The sequence below is a fragment of the Pseudophryne corroboree genome, chromosome 9, assembly GCF_028390025.1.
Source record: "Pseudophryne corroboree isolate aPseCor3 chromosome 9, aPseCor3.hap2, whole genome shotgun sequence".
NCBI lineage: Eukaryota > Metazoa > Chordata > Amphibia > Anura > Myobatrachidae > Pseudophryne > Pseudophryne corroboree.
The window spans coordinates 413,504,555-413,528,122 of record NC_086452.1 but is presented as its reverse complement, the minus strand read 5'-3'; the positions used below and the strand labels follow the sequence as shown (position 1 = coordinate 413,528,122).

The 23,568-nt window shown below is 44.7% G+C and overlaps 1 protein-coding gene across 2 annotated transcripts in view; it reads left to right on the top strand.

Annotated features, from left to right (window-relative positions):
• PRICKLE2 (prickle planar cell polarity protein 2) overlaps window positions 1–23,568 on the top strand; it is a 514,558-nt gene that overhangs the window by 98,018 nt on the left and 392,972 nt on the right. For both annotated transcript variants that reach the window (XM_063940917.1, XM_063940918.1), the window contains exon 2: window positions 5,087–5,172. Coding sequence is in view for 1 of the 2 variants with exons in the window: in XM_063940918.1 (XP_063796988.1) it covers window positions 5,087–5,172 (86 nt within the window). In the remaining variant the exon portion in view is untranslated. The remainder of the gene's footprint in view (window positions 1–5,086; window positions 5,173–23,568) is intronic.

The window sequence follows — 23,568 nt, the reverse complement described above, 5'->3', positions numbered from 1 at the left end:
CGGCCTCTACAAAAATCCACCGCATGTCGCTGGGGCTCCACAGGCGGAGCTAGGCCCGGTGGGGGCACGCCTTCGTAAGTTCAGCCACAAGTGGGTTCACTCCCTGTTAGATCCCTGGGCAATAGATATTGTGTCTCAGGGATACGAGCTGGACTTTGAGAAGATGCCCTCTCACCGACGGCCCTGCCGGCTTCCCCCCACGAGAGGGAAACAGTGTTAACTGCAATTCACAAATTGTATCTTCAACAGGTGGTGGTCAAGGTTCCCCTCCTTCAACAAGGAGGGGGTTATTATTCGACCATGTTGTAGTCCCGAAACCAGACGGTTCAGTCAGACCCATATTGAATTTAAAATCCCTGAACATATACCTGAAAAGGTTCAAGTTCAAGATGGAATCGCTAAGAGCGGTCATTGCAAGCCTGAAAGGGGGAGATTTTATGGTGACTCGGGACATAGAGGATGCATACCTCATGTCCCCATTTATCCACCTCATCAGGCGTACCTCAGAATTGCGATACGGGATTGTCATTACCAATTTCAGACGTTGCCGTTTGGTCTCTCGACGGCCTTGAGAATATTTGCCAAGGTAATGGCGGGAATGATGGTGCTCCTGCGGAAGCAAGGTGTCACTATTATCACGTACTTGGACGATCTCCTCATAAAAGCGAGATCAAGAGAGCAGTTGCTGAACAGCGTATCACTTTCTCTGGAAGAGTAACAGCAACACGGCTGGATTCTATATATTCCAAAGTCGCAGTTGGTTCCTACAGCTCATCTGCCTCTCCTAGGCATGATCCTAGACACAGACCAGAAAAGGGTTTATCTCCCGATAGAGAGAGCTCAGGAGCTCGTGACACTGGTCAGGAATCTATTAAAACCAAAACAGGTGTCAGTGCATCACTGCACTCGAGTCCTGGGAAGGAGGGTGGCATCATACGAGGCCATTCCCTTCGGCAGGTTCCATGCGAGGACCTTCCAATGGGACTTACTGGACAAGTGGTCCGGATCACATCTTCAGATTAATCACCCTATCCCCCAGGGCCAGGGTGTCTCTCCTGTGGTGGCTGCAGAGTGCTCACCTTCTCGAAGGTCGCAGATTCGGCATTCAGGACTGGGTCCTGGTGACCACGGATGCAAGCCTCCGAGGGTGGGGGGCAGTCACACAGGGAAGAAATTTCCAAGGGCTGTGGTCAAGGCAGGAGACTTGCCTTCACATCAATATCCTGGAACTAAGGGCCATATACAATGCCCTAAGTCAAGCGGAGACCCTGCTTCGCGACCAACTGGTTCTGATTCAGTCAGACAATATCACCGCAGTGGCTCATGTAAACCGCCAAGGTGGCACAAGGAGCAGGGTGGCGATGGTAAAAGCCACCAGAATTCTTCGCTGGGCGGAGAATCACGTAAGCGCACTGTCAGCAGTGTTTATTCCGGGAGTGGACAACTGGGAAGCAGACTTCCTCAGTAGGCACGACCTCCACCCGGGAGAGTGGGGACTTCATCAAGAAGTCTTCATGCAGATTGCAAGTCGGTGGGAACTGCCACAGGTGGACATGATGGCATCCCGCCTCAACAAAAAGCTGCAGAGATATTGCGCCAGGTCAAGAGACCCTCAGGCGATAGCTGTGGACGCACTGGTGACACCGTGGGTGTTCCCGTCGGTCTATGTATTTCCTCCTCTTCCTCTCATACCCAAGGTGCTGAGAATCATAAGGAAAAGAGGAGTGAGAACAATACTCTTTGTTCCGGATTGGCCAAGAAGGACTTGGTATCCAGATCTGCAAGAAATGCTCACAGAGGACCCGTGGCCTCTGCCTCTAAGACAGGACTTGTGCAACAGGGGCCCTGTCTGTTCCTAGACTTACCGCGGCTGCGTTTGACGGCATGGCGGTTGAACGCCGGATCCTAGCAGAAAAAGGCATTCCGGATGAGGTCATTCCTACGCTGATAGAGGCTAGGAAGGATGTGACGGCTCAACATTATCACCGTATATGGCGAAAATATGTTGCTTGGTGTGAGGCCAGGAATGCCACTACGGAGGAATTCCAGCTGGGCCGTTTTCCTTCACTTCCTACAGTCGGGAGTGACTTTGGGCCTGAAATTGGCTTCCATTAAGGTCCAGATTTCGTCCCTATCCATTTTCTTTCAAAAAGAACTGGCTTCTCTTCCTGAAGTTCAGACGTTGTAAAGGGAGTGCTGCATGTTCAGCCCCCTTTTGTGCCTCCAGTGGCACCTTGGGATCTTAACGTGGTGTTGAGTTTCCTGAAGTCACACTGGTTTGAGCCACTCAAAATCGTGGAGTTAAAATTTCTCACGTGGAAGGTGGTCATGCTATTAGCCTTGGCTTCAGCTAGGCGTGTGTCAGAATTAGCGGCTTTGTCACATAAAAGCCCCTATCTGGTTTTTCCATTTGGACAGGGCAGAATTTCGGACCCGTCCACAATTTCTGCCAAAAGTGGTGTCATCTTTTCATATGAACCAACCTATTGTGGTGCCTGTGGCTACTCGTAACTTGGAGGATTCCGAGTTACTAGATGTGGTCAGGGCTTTGAAGGTTTATGTAGCCAGAACGGCTAGAGTCAGGAAAACTGAGTCGCTGTTTATCCTGTATGCACCCAACAAGCTGGGTGCTCCCGCTTCAAAGCAAACTATTGCTCGCTGGATCTGTAACACGATTCAGCAGGCTCATTCTGCGGCTGGATTGCCGCTTCCAAAATCAGTAAAAGCCCACTCCACAAGGAAGGTGGGCTCTTCTTGGGCATCTGCCCGAGGGGTCTCGGCATTACAGCTTTGCCGAGCAGCTACTTGGTCAGGTTTTGAACACTTTCGCAAAGTTTTACAAGTTTGATACCCTGGCTGAGGAGGACCTTGTGTTTGCTCATTCGGTGCTGCAGAGTCATCCGCACTCTCCCGCCCGTTTGGGAACTTTGGTATAATCCCCATGGTCCTTACGGAGTCCCCAGCATCCACTAGGACGTTAGAGAAAATAAGATTTTATTTACCGGTAAATCTATTTCTCGTAGTCCGTAGTGGATGCTGGGCGCCTGTCCCAAGTGCGGACTTCTTCTGCAATACTTGTATATAGTTATTGCTTAAATAAGGGTTATGTTTGGTTGCATCAGGGTTGATCTGATGCTCTGTTGTTGTTCATACTGTTAACTGGGTAAAGTTATCATAAGTTATACGGTGTGATTGGTGTGGCTGGTATGAGTCTTACCCTGGATTCCCAAAATCCTTTCCTTGTACTGTCAGCTCTTCCGGGCACAGTTTCTCTAACTGAGGTCTGGAGGAGGGACATAGAGGGAGGAGCCAGAACACACCAGAATCCAAATTCTTTCTTAAAGTGCCCTTTCTCCTGCGGAGCCCGTCTATTCCCCATGGTCCTTATGGAGTCCCCAGCATCCACTACGGACTACGAGAAATAGATTTACCGGTAAGTAAAATCTTATTTTTTTGGTGTCGTTTTCTCCGTACAGTGACCGGGAAGCCCAATTAGTGCACCGCGTCCCCTCGCAAAGGTGCCTCGCTCCGCTACCACTGCGCTCGCAACAGGTTACTATTCCCAATCGTAGTCCGTGAGGATCGTTAAGTGTGAAAAAGTTCAAAAATAGGATAAAAAAAAAAAAACTCTTGGCGACCTTTTGACATGTCGACCTAGAACATGTCGACCTAGAAACCCTGTCGACCTTGAAAACATGTCACCCTAGTGACTGTCGACCAATAGTGGTCGACCCAAACTTTGTCGACCTAGACACTGTCGATCTTCAGACCGGATCCCATCCTTATATAGTACTTTCCTAAATAGTCTGTATATAAACTATAACCTTTGAGAAGAGATTCCATATGAGGTTCTTCTTCCCCCAAAATGAAACTTAAAAACTAAAGTGCTTTTCTCTGAAGATGTCTCACTTTCTTGTGAAGCCTCAAGCCGGGTACACACTGGGCCAATACTGGCCTGATATGTCGTTTTGGGCCGATTCGAAACGACTTACCGGGTATATCGCTCAGTGTGTATGCCCAATATGTGGGTGCCCACGGTTGCTCCTTCGGTCGACCCTGCTGCTTGGCCATTTGGGCTAAAATGGTAGAGACCGTGGCATGTGTAATGAAGGAAGGAGCAATATGTCATTCCTATCTTCATTACATTAGTCAGTGTGCACCCAGGATCCGATATGTTGGCCCTTCGGGCTGACACATTGGCTGGGGATACTCATCCCTGACTGTACCCCGCTTCACAATAAAACAGCTAGGTTGGGGAATCGGGAATATTAAACAAATTTAAAAATCTTGGGAACGACAAATCAGGGAATTTTAACATGAAGAATTTCCCAAATGGATTGGTGGTCCCGATCAGGGAATCAGGGAAATGGCGATTTGATGTATGGGGGCTTATGCCGACGGATCCACCGACATAGCAGCTAATTTAGTAAGCATTCACACTTACCAAGCAGCCGCTCGATATGTTGTTCCTGGCATCACAACTGGGTGGGCATTTGAATTGTCAGCGGTCCCTAAAGTTAGTGTAAGTGTGGTTGGCAGGTTGGCCCGTGCACATAGTCATATATATTGGAATCGTCTGTACAGGGCCGATGCGATATATCTATGAACAATGTAGTGATATCTGGTGTACACACCTGCCAATGACTTACACTCATTTGTCGCTCGTATGAGCAATATATCTGTGTAGTGCGTACCCAGCCTAAGGAGAACTGTGGCATTCCAGCGATTGTGGAACTTCACCCTGGCATGGCATAATGGTAGTTACACAATAGGTTGCCCACCTCTGATGATGAATATGTGAATCAAGTCTTTGGAGCTAAGTTCTCACTCGATTTATTAGGTATGCCTGTACAGTTGGGCAATACAGGCACAGAGGGGACATCTATTGCACTAGCTAACAGGGATTTACTGAGGACCGCCAGGGAAGAGAGAGGAGCGGTGAGGACTTATAATGGGTGATGATGGACAACCTTCTACTGGACTGGATCATAGCCTGGGTTCATTCTGCAAAACATTAATAAATGCTTCCATGTACTGATTGGTCCCATATAAAACAACTGTAATTATTGTTGTTTCCTATCGGCAGATTACATCATTTGCTGAACCTGAACGAGGACAACCCTGTAATGCGTGTGGTGACCGGTGTCCAGGTCTGGCCTTGCATAAGTGGAGGTAAGAGCAGAGTCATTTGTCATAATAGCGAGGTCCACGGAAAGATTTTTCTTTACACTCTTATTCAGTTTATTAGAAGATAACTTGCAAACATATTTTTTTAAATTTTCTTCTCGTTTTACAGTTGAGGGGAAAAAAAATTAAATGAACAGAATTTATGTAATAGTAAGTGTTAATTGTTTGAGAAATGCAAAATTGTTGCAACATTGCAAAAACTGAACAGTAGCCAAAAGCTAGGTAGACACTATACAATTATCTGTCAGCTAATCTGCCAGATCTAGCTGGTTGGAATGAATATCTGGTAATGGATGAGAGCAAATAATAATCTGTCATTTGTTCCCAAACACTGGGAAACAAACAAAACCCGTTGCTCATACAAATTGGTGAAACACAAATTTAACCAACTTGGATGACCGACTGTTTTGACAGTTTTCCAGTGTTTGGGTACAAATGATCGATTGTAATCCATTACCAGATTTTCATTCCAACCAGCTAGATCTGGCAGATTAGATGACAGATAATTGTATAGTGTGTACCTAGCTTTAGTTGTTTACCAAGTTAATGTAGCTACTGCCTAAAGCAGGGAGAAGGGGTAGACAGTTTAGATTGGGCTGATGCTTTGTGCTGATTTCTCTTGAATTAAGGGATGTCATGTAAATGTAAAAAAAAATTGGTGGCGTTCCCTATTATTGTTAAAACTGGTCCTCGTCCTTAACCTCAGAACATAAGAATGGATCCCTATTCAGACTGAGTGCAACCAAGTCAATCAAATAATAACTTCTGTTGTAATTTGTTTTTCATTTAAAATGTAACATGTGCCCAGAGTCTGAATATCAGTCTTCAGTCATAATATGGGTCCTGGGCCAGAAAAGTTTAAAATCTCCTGTGTTAGGCGATGTGTGTCGCTTTTGTTTTCTTTTAAGTATAAAAAGTGTTTGATGCTTTGTACAGTTCACGTAAAGAGTGTAATATAACTGTGTAATATATACTGTGCTTGCTTTCTGCATTGCCAAACTTGGAGTCAATGTATAAATACATGGAGGTGGCTATATAAATTCATTTTTCCTGCTGTAGGTATACAGTGTTCTGTGTCTGGAATGTTCTATAGATAAAACATAGCTACTTTATACTGTACTCTGTTATATAATACACATGCTTTATTATCTCTGTGTACAAGTTATCTGGTAACAATCTTACGGAGAGAAAACATCACTCTGCTTAAATAAGAGTCTATAGGAAAAGACAAATATATAACAAATAATAACTAATTACATGGACTTAATTGAGAAGTATGACAGTACGGATGGTGTAATGGTTAGCTTTACTGCCTCACAGCACTGAGGTCATGGGTTTGATTCCCACCTTAAGCCTAACTGTGTGGAGTTTGTATATTCTCCCCGTACTTGCGTGGGTTTCCTCTGGGTACTCCGGTTTCCTCCCACAATCCAAAAATGTACTGGTAAGTTAATTGGCTCCCAACAAAATTAACCATAGAGTGTGTGTGTACATGTGATAGGGAATATAGATTGTAAGCTCCACTGGGGCAGGGACTGATGTGAATGGGCAAATACTCTCTGTAAAGCACGGAATATGTGTGTGCTATATAAATAACTGGTAATAAATAAATAAGTCAGCAACTTCCCAGTGTACAAACACTAACAAACACGGATATAAAAAAGATGTTATTTAAATGACTTACTAACCTAAACACAAAATGATTCAGTCTGGAAAGGGTTCCTGTAGCGTTCTCCGATGTGTGTAAAGGGCCCCATACATTACAACGATATGTCTGAGGCTGAAGTCGGATGTAATTTCCCTTGAACTCCCCCAAAACCTTCCCGGGAGTGATTCCATACGATTTGGTACTTTTGTGCTATTTTTCCGTAAGATATATCTCATGCAATTTATGAAGCCGCTATGCATCGCATGCAATATATCATACGGCATACAATTGTACCATGAGATATATCTGATGGGCTGGATAGAGGGCTACGGGGGCTGGGAGTGTCCTGAGAATGCCAGTCAAAGTTCCCTGTGATACATTGCATGCGATATATCACATGCACAAAAAACACACTTTTTTTCATCCGAGTCCATCCAATTCCGATATATCATTAGTGCAGCACCAACGACCTAGGGGATCCTATCCGACAGCCACGGGGACGCGCATCAGATTGGATACGATCTAAAACACATATGATTGTACACAATTTCATACAATATATCAGACGGATATATCGGAATTGTATGAAATCGTGTACAATCGTCCTAGTGTATGGGGCCCTTAAGTCTGTTTAACACAATACTATATGTGAGATAGTCAATATTGCATGTGTACATGAATTGTAGGTACTGTAATTGCATGATATTGGTTTCTGCTATTATTATTATTATTATTATTATTATCCTTTATTTATATGGCGCCACGAGGGTTCGGCAGTGCCCAGTTACAGAGTACATATGCACATAATCAAAACAGGAAAACAGTGACTTACAGTTGAAGACAATATAGAACAAGTACAGGGTAACCAAACATAACTACATCAGTAGACGACACTGAGATAAGTATCCGGTGGCAGAAGACTGTAGAATTTGGACAGTTGAGGATAATGAAAGTAAGAAAAGGATAAGCACATGAGGGCGGAGGGCCCTACTCGTGAGAACTTACATTCTAAGGGGGGGGGGGTAGACAGACAGGGGTGACACAGACGGGGTACATAGAGAGCGTGGAACAGTGGGTTAGGATGACATTTGGCTGGGTTTGGTGAAGAAGTGGGTCTTAAGTGCCCGTTTGAAGTTCTGTAGAGAGGTGGAGAGTCTGAGGGGGAGAGTTAAAGAATTCCAGAGAAAGGGAGCAGCACGGGAAAAATCTTGGAGATAGGAGTGGGAGTTACTAGGTGCCCTGCAATACCTGTTATTAGGTTTACAGATAGGTTTTTTAATGTGCATTGGAAATAAAACTTGCCTTGGGTTAATGGCCCAGGACAAACTCAAATTATTTATGGTCAGTGTAATAGGCAAAACCAGTGCTGGTGGCTGTCAATCATAAAATATGTGGACAGAAGCAAATCTTTTCCCTCACCACATAACTGAGCCTACGGATGACATATAAACACAATTTACTTAAATTCATATTTCTTTCTAAATTTCTCAATACAAAACTTTTGGCCTAGGGGTGCCGTGAAAAAAAAGCTAATACTCTGAGGTGCCGTGATTCAAAAAAGTTTGGAAACCACTGGCCTAGATCATACGACTGAAGTGGTTTTTTTTGTGAATATGCTTTGTAACATTTATTAGCTTATATATCTTTTATTATTTATTGTTTTTTTCACATGGGACGGATAAAAAGGAATACACATTTTAAACTCTCTTATACAGCAGACGCGCACTATATACAGTTATTTTGCATTTAGGTTCAATGTTTCAAAAGTGACCTTACCCTAAGGAGTGTCACCCCTGCCTCACATGGAAGTAGGATGTCAGTTTGTGCCTTAAACCTGGAAATAATATACTAGCGGTCATAGGAGAGCCACAGTCACAGCTCATTACATTGTAATGGACATTTTGGGAACCTGATTGCTATATGAATGGGAACACTGTGTAGGGTGAGGGGTTACTGAAGCCGTAAAACCTATATTAGCAGCAGTGAACCGGTGAGTGGAGGTAAAGGAAGTGACTGTAATGGTATACAGCTTACAAACACCAACGTATCATCTAAATTTTGTTCTTGCAAAAAACTGTCATGGGGTTATTGAGTTTGCGCGCCACCATTGAATTACCGGGAAAATGTATATACAGTATTTGGGTTTCAAGCATATTAAATGTGAGGTTGGACATCCTTGGGGTTCTACTAGATGGTTCTCCACCCAATCTGGTCTGGTCAAAATGGCTGGTTCTCCACCCAATCTGGTCATGTATGTGGCTAAATATAGCAGGGATTGAGGATTGGAGTTGAAATATAGAATCTAAGGTAACGCTATATAACTTAGTAGCATCATATCTCCTGTGATTTTATCCACAAGGGGCTTGGTTGCGCTCGAGCCCTCTCTCCCCGCCGGCCATCTCACAGCCGGGATCCCGCCGTCAGGGATACCCAACCCATTTTATATGTCAGCTTGTTTTCAACTTCAGTCCTCAAGTATCCCACCAGCAGGTCACGTTTTCAAGATTTCTGTCTGTAGAAACTGGTGAGAGAATTACTAACCAAGCAAAATAGATTGTCACCTGTGCATTTGTATAGAAATCCTGAAAACATGACCTGTTGGGGATACTTGAAAATTAAAACCCCTGGTATAGGTGAACAGAATGCAGAACAGCAGAATACTATATTTGATGGTAAAATGGAGAGAGGGAACACAAGTGAGAGGTAACAGTGATTGCTAATAATAATGGGTAAATTTACTAAGGTGTGAGTTCTTTGAACTGCAGATGTTGCCCATAGGAAACAATCAGATTCTACTTAACAATTATCTAGATGCTTCTAGAAGATAATAGATAGAATCTGATTGGTTGCTAAGGGCAATATCACCCGTTCTATAAAAACTGCCACCTAAGTAAATTTACCCCTATATTCAATTGAAGTCAAAAGCTGCCATCTGTCGAAAAGACGGCAGTTTTCGACTTTTCTCTGACGTCCTAAGTGGATGCTGGGGACTCCGTCAGGACCATGGGGATTAGCGGCTCCGCAGGAGACAGGGCACAAAACTAAAGCTTTAGGATCAGGTGGTGTGTACTGGCTCCTCCCCCTATGACCCTCCTCCAAGCCTCAGTTAGGTTTTTGTGCCCGTCCGAGCAGGGTGCAATCTAGGTGGCTCTCTTAAGGAGCTGCTTAGAAAAAGTTTTTAGGTTTCTTATTTTCAGTGAGTCCTGCTGGCAACAGGCTCACTGCATCGAGGGACTTAGGGGAGAGAAGTTCAACTCACCTGCGTGCAGGATGGATTGGCTTCTTAGGCTACTGGACACCATTAGCTCCAGAGGGAGTCGGAACACAGGTCTCACCCTGGGGTTCGTCCCGGAGCCGCGCCGCCGACCCCCCTTGCAGATGCTGAAGATTGAAGGTCCAGAAACCGGCGGCAGAAGGCTTTTCAGTCTTCATGAAGGTAGCGCACAGCACTGCAGCTGTGCGCCATTGTTGTCACACACTTCACACCAACGGTCACGGAGGGTGCAGGGCGTTGCTGGGGGCGCCCTGGGCAGCAATGTATAATACCTTATTCTGGCTAAAAATACATCACATATAGCCCCTGGAGGCTATATGGATGTATTTAACCCCTGCCAGGTCTCAGAAAAACGGGAGAAGAAGCCCGCCGAAAAGGGGGCGGGGCCTATTCTCCTCAGCACACAGCGCCATTTTCCCTCACAGAAAGGCTGGTGGGAAGGCTCCCAGGCTCTCCCCTGCACTGCACTACAGAAACAGGGTTAAAACAGAGAGGGGGGGCACTTATTTGGCGATATGTATATATATATTAAAATGCTATAAGGGAAAAACACTTATATAAAGGTTGTCCCTGTATAATATAGCGTTTTTGGTGTGTGCTGGCAAACTCTCCCTCTGTCTCCCCAAAGGGCTAGTGGGGTCCTGTCCTCTATCAGAGCATTCCCTGTGTGTGTGCTGTGTGTCGGTACTTGTGTGTCGACATGTATGAGGACGATGTTGCTGAGGAGGCGGAGCAATTGCCTGTAATGGTGATGTCACTCTCTAGGGAGTCGACACCGGAATGGATGGCTTATTTAAGGAATTACGTGATAATGTCAACACGCTGCAAGGTCGGTTGACGACATGAGACGGCCGGCAAACCAATTAGTACCTGTCCAGGCGTCTCAAACACCGTCAGGGGCGTTAAAACGTCCTTTTACCTCAGTCGGTCGACACAGACACAGACACGGACACTGACTCCAGTGTCGACGGTGAAGAAACAAACGTATTTTCCTTTAGGGCCACACGTTACTTGTTAAGGGCAATGAAGGAGATGTTACATATTTCTGATACTACAAGTACCACAAAAAAGGGTATTATGTGGAGTGTGAAAAAACTACATGTGGTTTTTCCTGAATCAGATAAATTAAATGAAGTGTGTGATGATGCGTGGGTTTCCCCCGATAGAAAATTATTGGCGGTATACCCTTTCCCGCCAGAAGTTATGGCGCGTTGGGAAACACACCTTAGGGTGGATAAGGTGCTCACACGCTTATAAAAACAAGTGGCGTTACCGTCTCCAGATACGGACGCCCTCAAGGAGCCAACTGATAGGAGGTTGGAAAATATCCTAAAAAGTATATACACACATACTGGTGTTATACTGCGACCAGCGATCGCCTCAGCCTGGATGGGCAGCGCTGGGGTGGCTTGGTCGGATTCCCTGACTGGAAATATTGATACCCTTGACAGGGACAGTATTTTATTGACTATAGAGCATTTAAAAGATGCATTTCTATATATGCGAAACTCTGGCATCAAGAGTAAGTGCGATGTCCATATCTGCCAGACGATGTTTATGGACACGACAGTGGTCAGGTGATGCAGATTCCAAACGGCACATGGAAGTATTGCCGTATAAAGGGGAGGAGTTATTTGGGGTCGGTCCATCGGACCTGGTGGCCACGGCAACAGCTAGAAAATCCACCTTTTTTACCCCAAGTCACATCTCAGCAGAAAAAGACATAGTCTTTTCAGCCTCAGTCCTTTCGTCCCCATAATATCTGCCCAGGGATAGAGGTAAGGGAAGAAGACTGCAGCAGGCAGCCCATTCCCAGGAACAGAAGCCTTCCACCGCTTCTGCCAAGTCCTCAGCATGACGCTGGGGCCGTACAAACAGGTGCGGTGGGGGGTCGTCTCAAGAGTTTCAGCACGCAGTGGGCTCACTCGCAAGTGGACCCCTGGATCCTACAAGTAGTATCCCAGGGGTACAGATTGGAAATTCGAGACGTCTCCCCCTCGCAGGTTCCTGAAGTTTGCTTTACCAACGTCTACCTCCGACAGGGAGGCAGTATTGGAAACAATTCACAAGCTGTATTCCCAGCAGGTGATAATCAAAGTACCCCTCCTACAACAAGTAAAGGGGTATTATTCCACACTATATTGTGGTACTGAAGCCAGACGGCTCGGTGAGACCTATTCTAAATGGAGTCACTCAGAGCAGTGATAGCGAACCAGGAAGAAGGGGACTATATGGTGTCCCTGGACATCAAGGATGCTTACCTCCATGTCCAAATTTGCCCTTCTCACAAAGGGTACCTCAGGTTCGTGGTACAAAACTGTCACTATCAGTTTCAGACGCTGCCGTTTGGATTGTCCACGGCACCCCGGGTCTTTACCAAGGTAATGGCCGAAATGATGATTCTTCTTCAAAGAAAAGGCGTCTTAATTATCCCTTACTTGGACGATCTCCTGATAAGGGCAAGGTCCAGAGAACAGTTGGAGATCTGAGTAGCACTATTTCAAGTAGTTCTACGACAGCACGGGTGGATTCTAAATATTCCAAAATCGCAGCTGTCTCCGACGACACGTCTGCTGTCCCTAGGGATGATTCTGGACACAGTCCAGAAAAAGGTGTTTCTCCCGGAGGAGAAAGCCAGGGAGTTATCCGAGCTAGTCAGGAACCTCCAAAAACCAGGAAAAGTGTCAGTGCATCATTGCACAAGGGTCCTGGGAAAAATGGTGGCTTCTTACGAAGCGATTCCATTCGGCAGATTTCACGCAAGAACCTTTCAGTGGGATCTGCTGGACAAATGGTCCGGATCGCATCTTCAGATGCATCAGCGGATAACCCTGTCTCCAAGGACAAGGGTGTCTCTTCTGTGGTGGCTGCAGAGTGCTCATCTACTAAAGTGCCACAGTTATGCATTCAGGACTGGGTCCTGGTGACCACGGATTCCAGCTTGAAAGGCTGGGGAGCAGTCACACAGGGAAAAAATTTCCAGGGAGTGTGATCAAGTCTGGGGACTTCTCTCCGCATAAATATACTGGAGCTAAGAGCAATTTACAATGCTCTAAGCTTAGCAAGACCTCTGCTTCAAGGTCAGCCGGTATTGATCCAGTGGGACAACATCACGGCAGTCGCCCACGTAAACAGACAGGGCGGCACAAGAAGCAGGAGGACAATGGCAGAAACTGCAAGGATTCTTCGCTGGGCGGAAAATCATGTCATAGCACTGTCAGCAGTTTTCATTCCGGGAGTGGACAACTGGGAAGCAGACTTCCTCAGCACGACCTCCACCCGGGAGAGTGGGGACTTCATCGAGAAGTTGTTTCCACATGATTGTGCACCGTTGGGAAAGACCAAAGGTGGACATGATGGCGTCCCGCCTGAACAAAAAACTGGACAGGTATTGCGCCAGGTCAAGAGACCCTCAGGAAATAGCTGTGGACGTTCTGGTAACACCATGGGTGTACCAGTCGGTGTATGTGTTCCCTCCTCTGCTTCTCATACCAAAGGTACTGAGAATTATAAGACGTAGAGGAGTAAGAACTATACTCGTGGCTCCGGATGGGCCAAGAAGGACTTGGTACCCGGAACTTCATGAGATGCTCACGAGGACTCAGGGCCTCTGCCGATAAGAAGGGACTTGCTTCAGCAAGTACCATGTCTGTTCCAAGACTTACCGCGGGTGCGTTTGACGGCATGGCGGTTGAACGCCGGATCCTAAGGGAAAAAAGGCATTCCGGAAGAGGTCATTCCTACCCTGGTCAAAGCCAGGAAGGAGGTGACCGCACAACATTATCACCACATGTGGCGAAAATATGTTGCGTGGTGTGAGGCCAGGAAGGCCCCACGAAGAAATTTCAACTCGGTCGATTCCTGCATTTCCTGCAAACAGGAGTGTCTATGGGCCTCAAATTGGGGTCCATTAAGGTTCAAATTTCGGCCCTGTCGATTTTCTTCCAGAAAGAATTGGCTTCAGTTCCTGAAGTCCAGAAATTTGACAAGGGAGTACTGCATATACAACCCCCTTTTGTGCCTCCAGTGGCACTGTGGGATCTCAACGTAGTCCTGGGATTCCTAAAATCACGTTGGTTTAAACCGCTCAAATCTGTGGATTTGAAATATCTCACATGGAAAGTGACCATGATGTTGGCCCTGGCCTCGGCCAGGCGAGTGTCAGAATTGGCGGCTTTGTCTCACAAAAGCCCATATCTGATTGTCCATTCGGACAGGGCAGAGCTGCGGACTCGTCCCCAGTTTCTCCCTAAGGTGGTGTCAGCGTTTCATCTGAACCAGCTTATTGTGGTACCTGCGGCTACTAGAGACTTGGAGGACTCCAAGTTGCTAGATGTTGTCAGGGCCCTGAAAATATAGATTTCCAGGACGGCTGGAGTCAGGAAAACTGACTTGCTGTTATCCTGTATGCACCCAAAAAACTGGGTGCTCTTGCTTCTAAGCAGACGATTGCTAGTTGAATGTGTAGTACAATTCAGCTTGCACATTCTGTGGCAGGACTGCCACAGCCAAAATATATAAATGCCCATTCCACAAGGAAGGTGGGCTCATCTTGGGCGACTGCCCGAGGGGTCTCGGCTTTACAACTTTGCCGAGCTGCTACTTGGTCAGGGGCACACCCTGGCTGAGGAGGACCTGGAGTTCTCTCACTCGGTGCTGCAGAGTCATCCGCACTCTCCCGCCCGTTTGGGAGCTTTGGTATAATCCCCATGGTCCTGACGGAGTCCCCAGCATCCACTTAGGACGTCAGAGAAAATAAGATTTTACTTACCGATAAATCTATTTCTCGTAGTCCGTAGTGGATGCTGGGCGCCCATCCCAAGTGCGGATTGTCTGCAATACTTGTACATAGTTATTGTTACAAAAAAATCGGGTTGTTATTGTTGTGAGCCGTCTGTTCAGAGGCTCCTACGTTTGTCATACTGTTAACTGGGTTTAGATCACAAGTTATACGGTGTGATTGGTGTGGCTGGTATGAGTCTTACCCGGGATTCAATATCCTTCCTTATTGTGTACGCTCGTCCGGGCACAGTATCCTAACTGAGGCTTGGAGGAGGGTCATAGGGGGAGGAGCCAGTACACACCACCTGATCCTAAAGCTTTAGTTTTGTGCCCTGTCTCCTGCGGAGCCGCTAATCCCCATGGTCCTGACGGAGTCCCCAGCATCCACTACGGACTACGAGAAATAGATTTATCGGTAAGTAAAATCTTATTTTTTACTATTCAATCAAACCCCAAATTTTTCGACAAGACTTTTTAAAAAGTCGAATTGAGATGTCATTTGAATAACCCAGGTCGGATCTGACGTCAATTTAATATACCCCTAAGTCTCTAGTAAAAGCTAAAGCCAGGAACTTGGGGCAGACTGCTATCTGCTGCCTAGTGTTTGCAGCTGCTTTCATTGTTTATACCTGCTCGTGTCTACGTTTGGTTTGGAAGTATAGTTCCAAAATGTGAGAATAATATTTGTAGAGTTTGTGGGTCTAAGATTATGACTCTTCAAATAAAGGGTCTATTTACTTTGCATAGCAGAAAGAAATTAGCACGCACTTGTCACCACGGGAAAACCAAACATACTCTGATTCACAAAATACCTGTACTTCTTGTATGTTATGTATTTGTTATAAAAATTCTTAGTTTTTTGTGTGTTTTTTTTGTCTACTGCCTTATCTGACTATTGGTGTTCAGTGATCTGCAGTTTTAGGATCTATACATGATGGCCAAATCACCATTTATCGATCTTCGTTTTTTCCCATAGATATATATGGGTCTGTCTAAAAAACCCATATATTCCTTTCAGGATGGCAATAAATGTACTACTTTATTTACACAGGTTAGGGATTTGTTTCATCATTTAGTATGTTCAGCTGTATAACATATAAATAAAATAATATTAATAACACTGCTTCCGTGCCACGGCGCCATGCCTGCAGTCCCAGCCTGCTGCTGCAGCAAGCATGGGACACTGCAGGTTGTCCGCGTCATCTGGGATTTTGTTTCGTCTGCCTCAGGCAGGCGAAACCAAATCCCCGGATTTTTTTGAGATTTTTGCAAATTTATTAAAAATTAAAAACTAAGAAATCACATGTACATAAGTATTCACAGCCTTTACCGTGAAGCTCAAAATTGAGCTTCATGGCAAACAGCTGACTTATGCCACCCCACTGTCATCAGAACTGCGTGGATCTTGTATATGCAGTTTCGATCTGCATCCCCCAGAGGTAACACATCGGGACACATGCCTGATGTAAAACATTGGGAGCTTCCATCTCTGAATCAGCCCTTTTATCTCCATGGCTCGCTAAGGGATTTAGGAGGTAATTCAGAGTTGATCGCAGCAGCAAATTTGTTAGCAGTTGGGCAAAACCATGTGCACTGCAGGTGGGGCAGATATAACATTTGCAGAGAGAGTTAGATTTGGGTGGGTTATATTGTTTCTGTGCAGGGTAAATACTGGCTGCTTTAGTCTAACACTGCAATTTAGATTTCAGTTTGAACATACCACACCCAAATCTATCTCTCTCTGCACATGTTATATCTGCCCCACCTGCAGTGCACATGGTTTTGCCCAACTGCTAACAAATCTGCTGCTGCAATCAACTCTGAATTAGGCCCCTAAGCTACACCTGTTCCTGCAGCAGTTGAAAACCATTGTTGCGATTAGTAATACTGAGGAGAAATTCTAGGCCGGTAGGTGAGCACATTGTGATTGCTGCCAAGTCTGCAATAAGGGCATTGCATTTACTTTTTGCCACCTCAGAACAATCCTATCTTAGTCTATTAGTTTCGGAGGCATACAGATGTTACAGCATGTTCATGTTGTAATATACCAGTTCTTGCTGACAGGAGTGTTGCTCTTTGTTTCTGACTATGCAGAACATTTTGTGGATCATTAATTCATATTAAGGATAATGACGCCTCCAAGGCTGTAATCTAATTGAAGTCTCTAGCACACCGTATAACTAGGAACTCTCGCTGCCTTAGCACATACAGTAGATTGCTGCTTATTGGAAGAACTTTAATCACATTGGTTCATTTCCTCAGCCTCCTGTTGTCACCACTTTATAAAGTAACTTCCCAAACTTGTCCTAGGATTTAATCTGGGTTTTTTCAATGGTAGGAAACTTTGTCTGAGAGTTGGCCACACCTTTTCCTAAAACATCTTATTGTTGGCTTTAAAAGCTTGGTGCGCAGGGACCAACCCAGTGAGAGATCGTGAGAGAGTGTTAAACATTATTTTGGTCTAGCAACAGTTAACCTGTCCAATCTATTGTGTGCTTGACTGATGAGGTCATATGTATGTCAGTTCTATGATAATAGTCTGGTAAGGCACTTGTTTTATTTTCTTTGTTTCATCGGCACCCTGTGGACTTTTTGCAATTATTTCAATTATTTTAAGGGCTAAGATACCTGATATTCTTATAATGAACAATAGATTATCGTGTCATAATCTTATTCACTTAACATGGAACTGAACCCACAAAATAACAACACTTCATCTTTTTAAACAAGTGAATGTAATAATTTGGTTATACCTATATGGCTGTGTCTGCATGTTTGTATACTATGTAAGTGTCTGTATATATATATATATATATATATATATATATATATATAGAAGAAACGTATTTTTGACTGGCACTCCACAAACCAAACATTAGCACCTGGGTGCCCTCCCAACGACCTGTGAGGGACTGGATATAGCAGAAGCTAACGGGCGGCACTCCACAGGATTTCATGATTCTGAAATCCTGTGGAGTGCCGCCCGTTTCCTTCTGCTATATATATATATATATATATATACACACACACACACACGCACACGCACACGCACACGCACACACACACACACACACACATCAGTGTGTGTGTGCCCTTTCACATTAATATTATTATGGCAGTGTGTCGTGAGCAACTTTTTAACACTATGTAAGTGCACAAAGTGGTATGGCTTCAGGTCTGACAATACTATATGCCAGGGCCGGATCAAAGAGCTTTACTGCTAGCTAACTATGGTTTTCTGTAGGTACAACCAATTTAATTCTTATTGTAGCTTTTAAAAGTAACAAACTGGCAAAGTTTCTGATTGACTCGTGACACAGCTGCTATATGCATAGGGTTTGTGCATTATTGAATTCAAATGTTTCTGTCACCTATTAACAGCGGTGGCAGCTGCCTACTGAGCCATTGGGGACTAGTGACATCACTGTGGCATGAGATTCAAAATGGCTGCCTCCACTGCGAGTATGTCCATTGTAACTGATGCGTTGGCTGTCAGCAAGTACTCCTTTCAGCTCCAGTAACAGATACGCTCTATGTTGTACTCCTGGGCACAGCAGTCGGTGAAAGGTTGAATAGCTGAAACCTAATACAATGAATTGTCCGCCTCTGTGGCACTTTACTGGATTTTGCATCTAATCTGATCTGCATTACATTGAGTTTTGTGTTAACAAGCTAAAAGAGTTAAGGCTGTCATGGTGTTTAGCTATGCGAATAGTCATTACCTTGTATTTTGCATAATGTCCTGTTGACTGGGAGCCAGTAAAAGTGGCCTTTGCAGAGAATGGACAAGGGAATTTACAGCCGCTTCCTAATGCAATTACGATGAATCCCCAAGACCATAAAAGGTGATAAATTGGTGCCTTTGCAATTATAAGACCTTTTTTTGCGATCTTTAGTAAAGCATTTGTCTGCACAGCATCCATGTTCCCGGAATCTTTACAAGTACGGACATAAAAAATAGATTTTATGTTTTTTGTCAATTAAATCTTTGTTCACGCTACCCTGCAACAAACAGCGAATAAAGCTTTTTCTCTGTAGAAATATTTTTTATGTGGTGCCGTTAACACAGTGCACCTCTTGGGAGCGGGGCTTGCGGATTATGGCAAAGTTTATTTTTTGAAGTGAGGTTCTTGTAACAAGCTGCTAATCTGCCATAGAGAATCTCAATGGAGTTCTAAATGTATTCATTAGAACTGGGCTCAACTTCTGAATGGTCCTTTGTGTCCAAATCTGATTATAATGTTGGGGGAAAAAAGACTTTTGTGCGGTGATGGTAACACACTAATCTCCCTGGGCATAATATACCACTGTTTGTATACAGTGCCTGCCAGTGTACTCCCATCTAATAACGTATCTTGGTTTTTATGTAGATAATAAAGTATGTATATATTTGTGGCACTGATACATTACAAATAATTATAGTGATATATTCGCTGATGATAGCTGGTGAAACACTATGTTAACTCACTTTGGAGGTCTTTTTAAGTGGTAAAGAGCCAAAATGCTGCAGTAAACGCAGCCAAAAACGTCATTTTTCCTATGTAAGAATCAGACATATCTTAAACACAGTTATAATAATGATAATAATCATCATCATCATCATTATCATCATTATAATACAGGTTGAGTATCCCATATCCAAATATTCTGAAATACGGAATATTCTGAAATACGGACTATTTTGAGTGAGAGTGAGATAGTGAAACCTTTGTTTTCTGATGGCTCAATGTACACAAACTTTGTTTAATACACAAAGTTATTAAACATATTGTATTATAAGACCTTCCGGCTGTGTGTATAAGGTGTATATGAAACATAAATGCATTCTGTGCTTAGACTTATGTCCCATCGCCATGATATCTCATTATGGTATGCAATTATTCCAAAATACAGAAAAATCCGATATCCAAAATACTTCTGGTCCCAAGCATTTTGGATAAGGGATACTCAACCTATACTAATAATTTTATTTAGTACTTTTCTCCCAGTAGAAGTCAGAGGGAGGAATTCTATTGTTTTGTGGGCGCCCAAACGGAATGGGTGCTCATTGGAGCAATTCAATTGTTCCCCCAGAGGGCGCGAGTATCGCTTGTGTGTGCCAATAAGTACCGGGTTTAGCCGTTTTGCATGGCTAAAGTACTGCTTTGGGTTCCCAAACTCCCATTTAAAAGTGCTGACTTATTGCACATTTCCACTCATCACCTCAGGAAGCGATGAGCAGTAATGTTATCTCCCGCGGCTATTCACACCCGAATGGATCATCAATTCAATTGCGCCGTCAGGCACCCTATAGAAATTGCAGCGGATGCAAACAATTGAATCATCCGCAAAGTGCTTGACATTTGCATTTACAGCACAAAATACTTAACAGTCAAGAGTAGCAGGTATGTCTCTATGGAGATAGGGAACAGAATCAAATGCTGAAGAGTTGAAAAGTGTAGCTCAGCCCCAGATTTCTTGGCCTCTACTGCGTGATTGGGGGTCACCCAGTTGGCCAAAGTTCACGCGGACGATTGGCTGCTGCGTCAAAAGAATCCGGCAAGAGGCGTCTTTGTACACAATTAGCATCTTTTTGCACAGCAGCTGCTTCCAAAGAAGCAGCTACTGTATGAACTGTGTCCACCGCTGAATCAGGCGTTGTCTGCAGCTCAGCGTCTCAGCAGATCCCTTCCATAAGTGGAGAAGGAGATGCCGTGTCATCAGATGATTGCTGACTGTCCTCCAAAGGTTCCCCACAGTAGACCAGCAGGGAGAGAAATTCCAAATTGATAAACCAGAGACAAAACAATGAGCTTATTTATTTTATAAAATACTTAAGGGCACTAATATGTATTTAGAATGGAACCATAAATATGTTTCATTGTAGTGTCCTTTAATCATCAATCTTTTATAGGAAATAGTTTCATAAACTTGCTGTTGTCATGGTTGCTTAGCAACCAAACTTTCACTAGCTTTAAAAGTGTATTCGTTTTCGGCTATAAAGCACTGCTACTTCTTTGAGTATTGCTGACAGTGCCTGCGAGTCTGTCTCCATAGCCAGGAAGAGGGCAAAAGTTCTATGGTGGTCATTCCGAGTTGATCGCTAGCTGCATTCGTTCGCTATGCAGCGATGAGGCAAAAAAACGGCACTTCTGCGTATGCGGCGCAATGCGCACGCCCGACGTACTAGTACAACGAACAATGTAGTTTCACACAGGGTCTAGCAAAGCTTTTCAATCGCACTGGTGGCCACAGAGTGATTGACATGAAGTGGGTGTTTCTGGGTGTCAACTGACCGTTTTCAGGGAGTGTTCGAAAAAATGCAGGCGTGGCAGAAAAAACGCAGGCGTGGCTGGGCGAATGCAGGGCGTGTTTGTGACGTCAAAACAGGAACTAAACAGTCTGAAGTGATTGCAAGCGCTGAGTAAGTTTTGAGCTACTCTGAAACTGCACAAAAAATCTTTGCAGCCGCTCTGCGATCCTTTCGTTCGCACTTCTGCTAAGCTAAAATACACTCCCAGTGGGCGGCGGCATAGCGTTTGCACGGCTGCTAAAAACTGCTAGCGAGCGCACAACTCGGAATGACCCCCAATAAACGAGAAGCTGGTGATTTTCGTCACAGTGAAAGCACGGTTAAGATCTTTTGAAGCATCCGGCTAACAGGTGCAGGACTCTGTAAGCGAGTTGCTAGAGCGTTTTGGTCAGTTGTCTTTGGCTCACAGCCAGTAGCTGTACACTCTATGTTTTCCTATGTGTGTTGATACAAAGGATGGGTGTGGTGCATACAGTAGTTGTTGCTAAGCGAAAGAGTCGTAACTTATTACACTTCAGCCACTTGAGGTTGAACGGAAGATCTTGAATACTGAATAATTGATTCATTCATTAGCACAGAGACGTTTGTCAGGGCTAAACAGAGAACAACATAACGTACGGCGGATTTACCTGCATGTGGCTGCAATTTACAGTAACTGGAAAAGGCCTGATCATTATCAAAAGCCAGACTTAAGGCCAGTACTCACGGCCCGATTTGGGAGAGATGTGTGCTGAGCGTGCGGGGGGAGATGGGGGGGGAGGGGCGCTCATTTCACCCAGCGGGTGAAGTGAGCGACCTGCTAGATTGGCCTGCATGCATCGCATCGCTATCGCTATTAGGGCTACACACGGAGCGATCTTGCTGAAAATCTAAGCAATCTAGTCAGATTGCTTAGATTATTGCTCCATGTGTACCCCCCTTAGGGCTTGTGTCTTAGTTCTGGGGGGGTCAGGACTGGGTCTTACGGGTGACGTGATCTTTGAATTCGTTCTGTCAGTTGGTCGCATGAAGTCATTTTATTTATATTTTAACAAATAGTGCGTGTCTTTTGTTGATAACTACATTCCATCAGTAGGGCTGGTGATTGGTCCTCTGTAAGCTGTGCAGTTAGCGAATTAACTAAAAACTTTAATGCTTTAGTGCCCAGATTTATCAAGCCTTGTGCAGAGTGATAAAGTGGATATAGATGAAGCACCAGCCAACCAGCTCCTAACTGCCATGGTACAGGCTGTGTTTGAAAAATGACAGGTAGGAGCTGATTGGCTGGTACTTTATCACCGTGCAATTTATCACTCTCCAAGGCTTGATAAATCTGGGTCAAGGTTTGAAAAGTGATGATCGGTAAATCTTAAAGCGAACGTATACACTAAATATGATTTGTGGTTTTGTAAACTTCTCATGAGACGTTCAGTGCAGCACACTGGGGAAGGGGATTCAGTTCTGTGGGGAGTGCTGCCCGACATTGCCGCGATGCCCAGCTGCGCACATGTCAGCCGATTAAAGTAGTGCCGGCAGCACATTTTCCAGGTGCGAGGGAGAACTTGCGTTAGAAGCAGGACGTATTTCGGAACAGCACATTGTGTTGATGTCTGGAATTAAATTGCCCCCTTTATCAATCTGCACATATAACCTGTATTTATATAGACAGCACAGTGGCACAATGGTTAGCTTATTGCCTAACAGTACTGGCTTGTGTTTGATTCCCACCAAGCCTATGTGTGTGTGTGTGGAGTTTGTATGTTCTCCCCATGTTTGCGTGTCCTGCCACAATCCAAAAACATGAAGAGAGATAAAGTGGAGAGAGCTAAAGTGCCAGTCAATCAGCTATGTACTGTCATTTTTCAAACAAAGCATGTAACATGACAGTTAAAAGCTGATTGGTTCTTTATCTCTTACCAAGCTTTGATAAATCTCCCCCTTGGTCAGGAATAGAATGCGCCATCCAGAAGCCTTTGGCATGCTGAGCTATACATGTGTGTGTGTATATATATATATATATATATAGATATATATTCTCCCACGAGGGAGAATATCGGTCGGTATGCTGGGTGTCGGGATCCCGGCGCCAGTATACTGTGCCCCGGGATCCCGACATTCGACAACCTAAAGACCACCCGTGTTTACTTGGTATTAAGTATGGTAAAGTAATCATGGGACAGAATTACGCAGCATGCACATATTCACTCACCACTCATGGAGATGCACATGACAATGGCCCTCATTCCGAGATGATCAATTTAGCACAGCTACGATCATTCACACTGACATGCGGGGGGACGCCCAGCACAGGGCTAGTCCGCCCCGCATGTCAGTGCTGCCCCCCCCCCGCAGAAGTGCAAAGGCATCGCACAGCGGCGATGCCTTTGCAGTTCAAGAGTAGCTCCC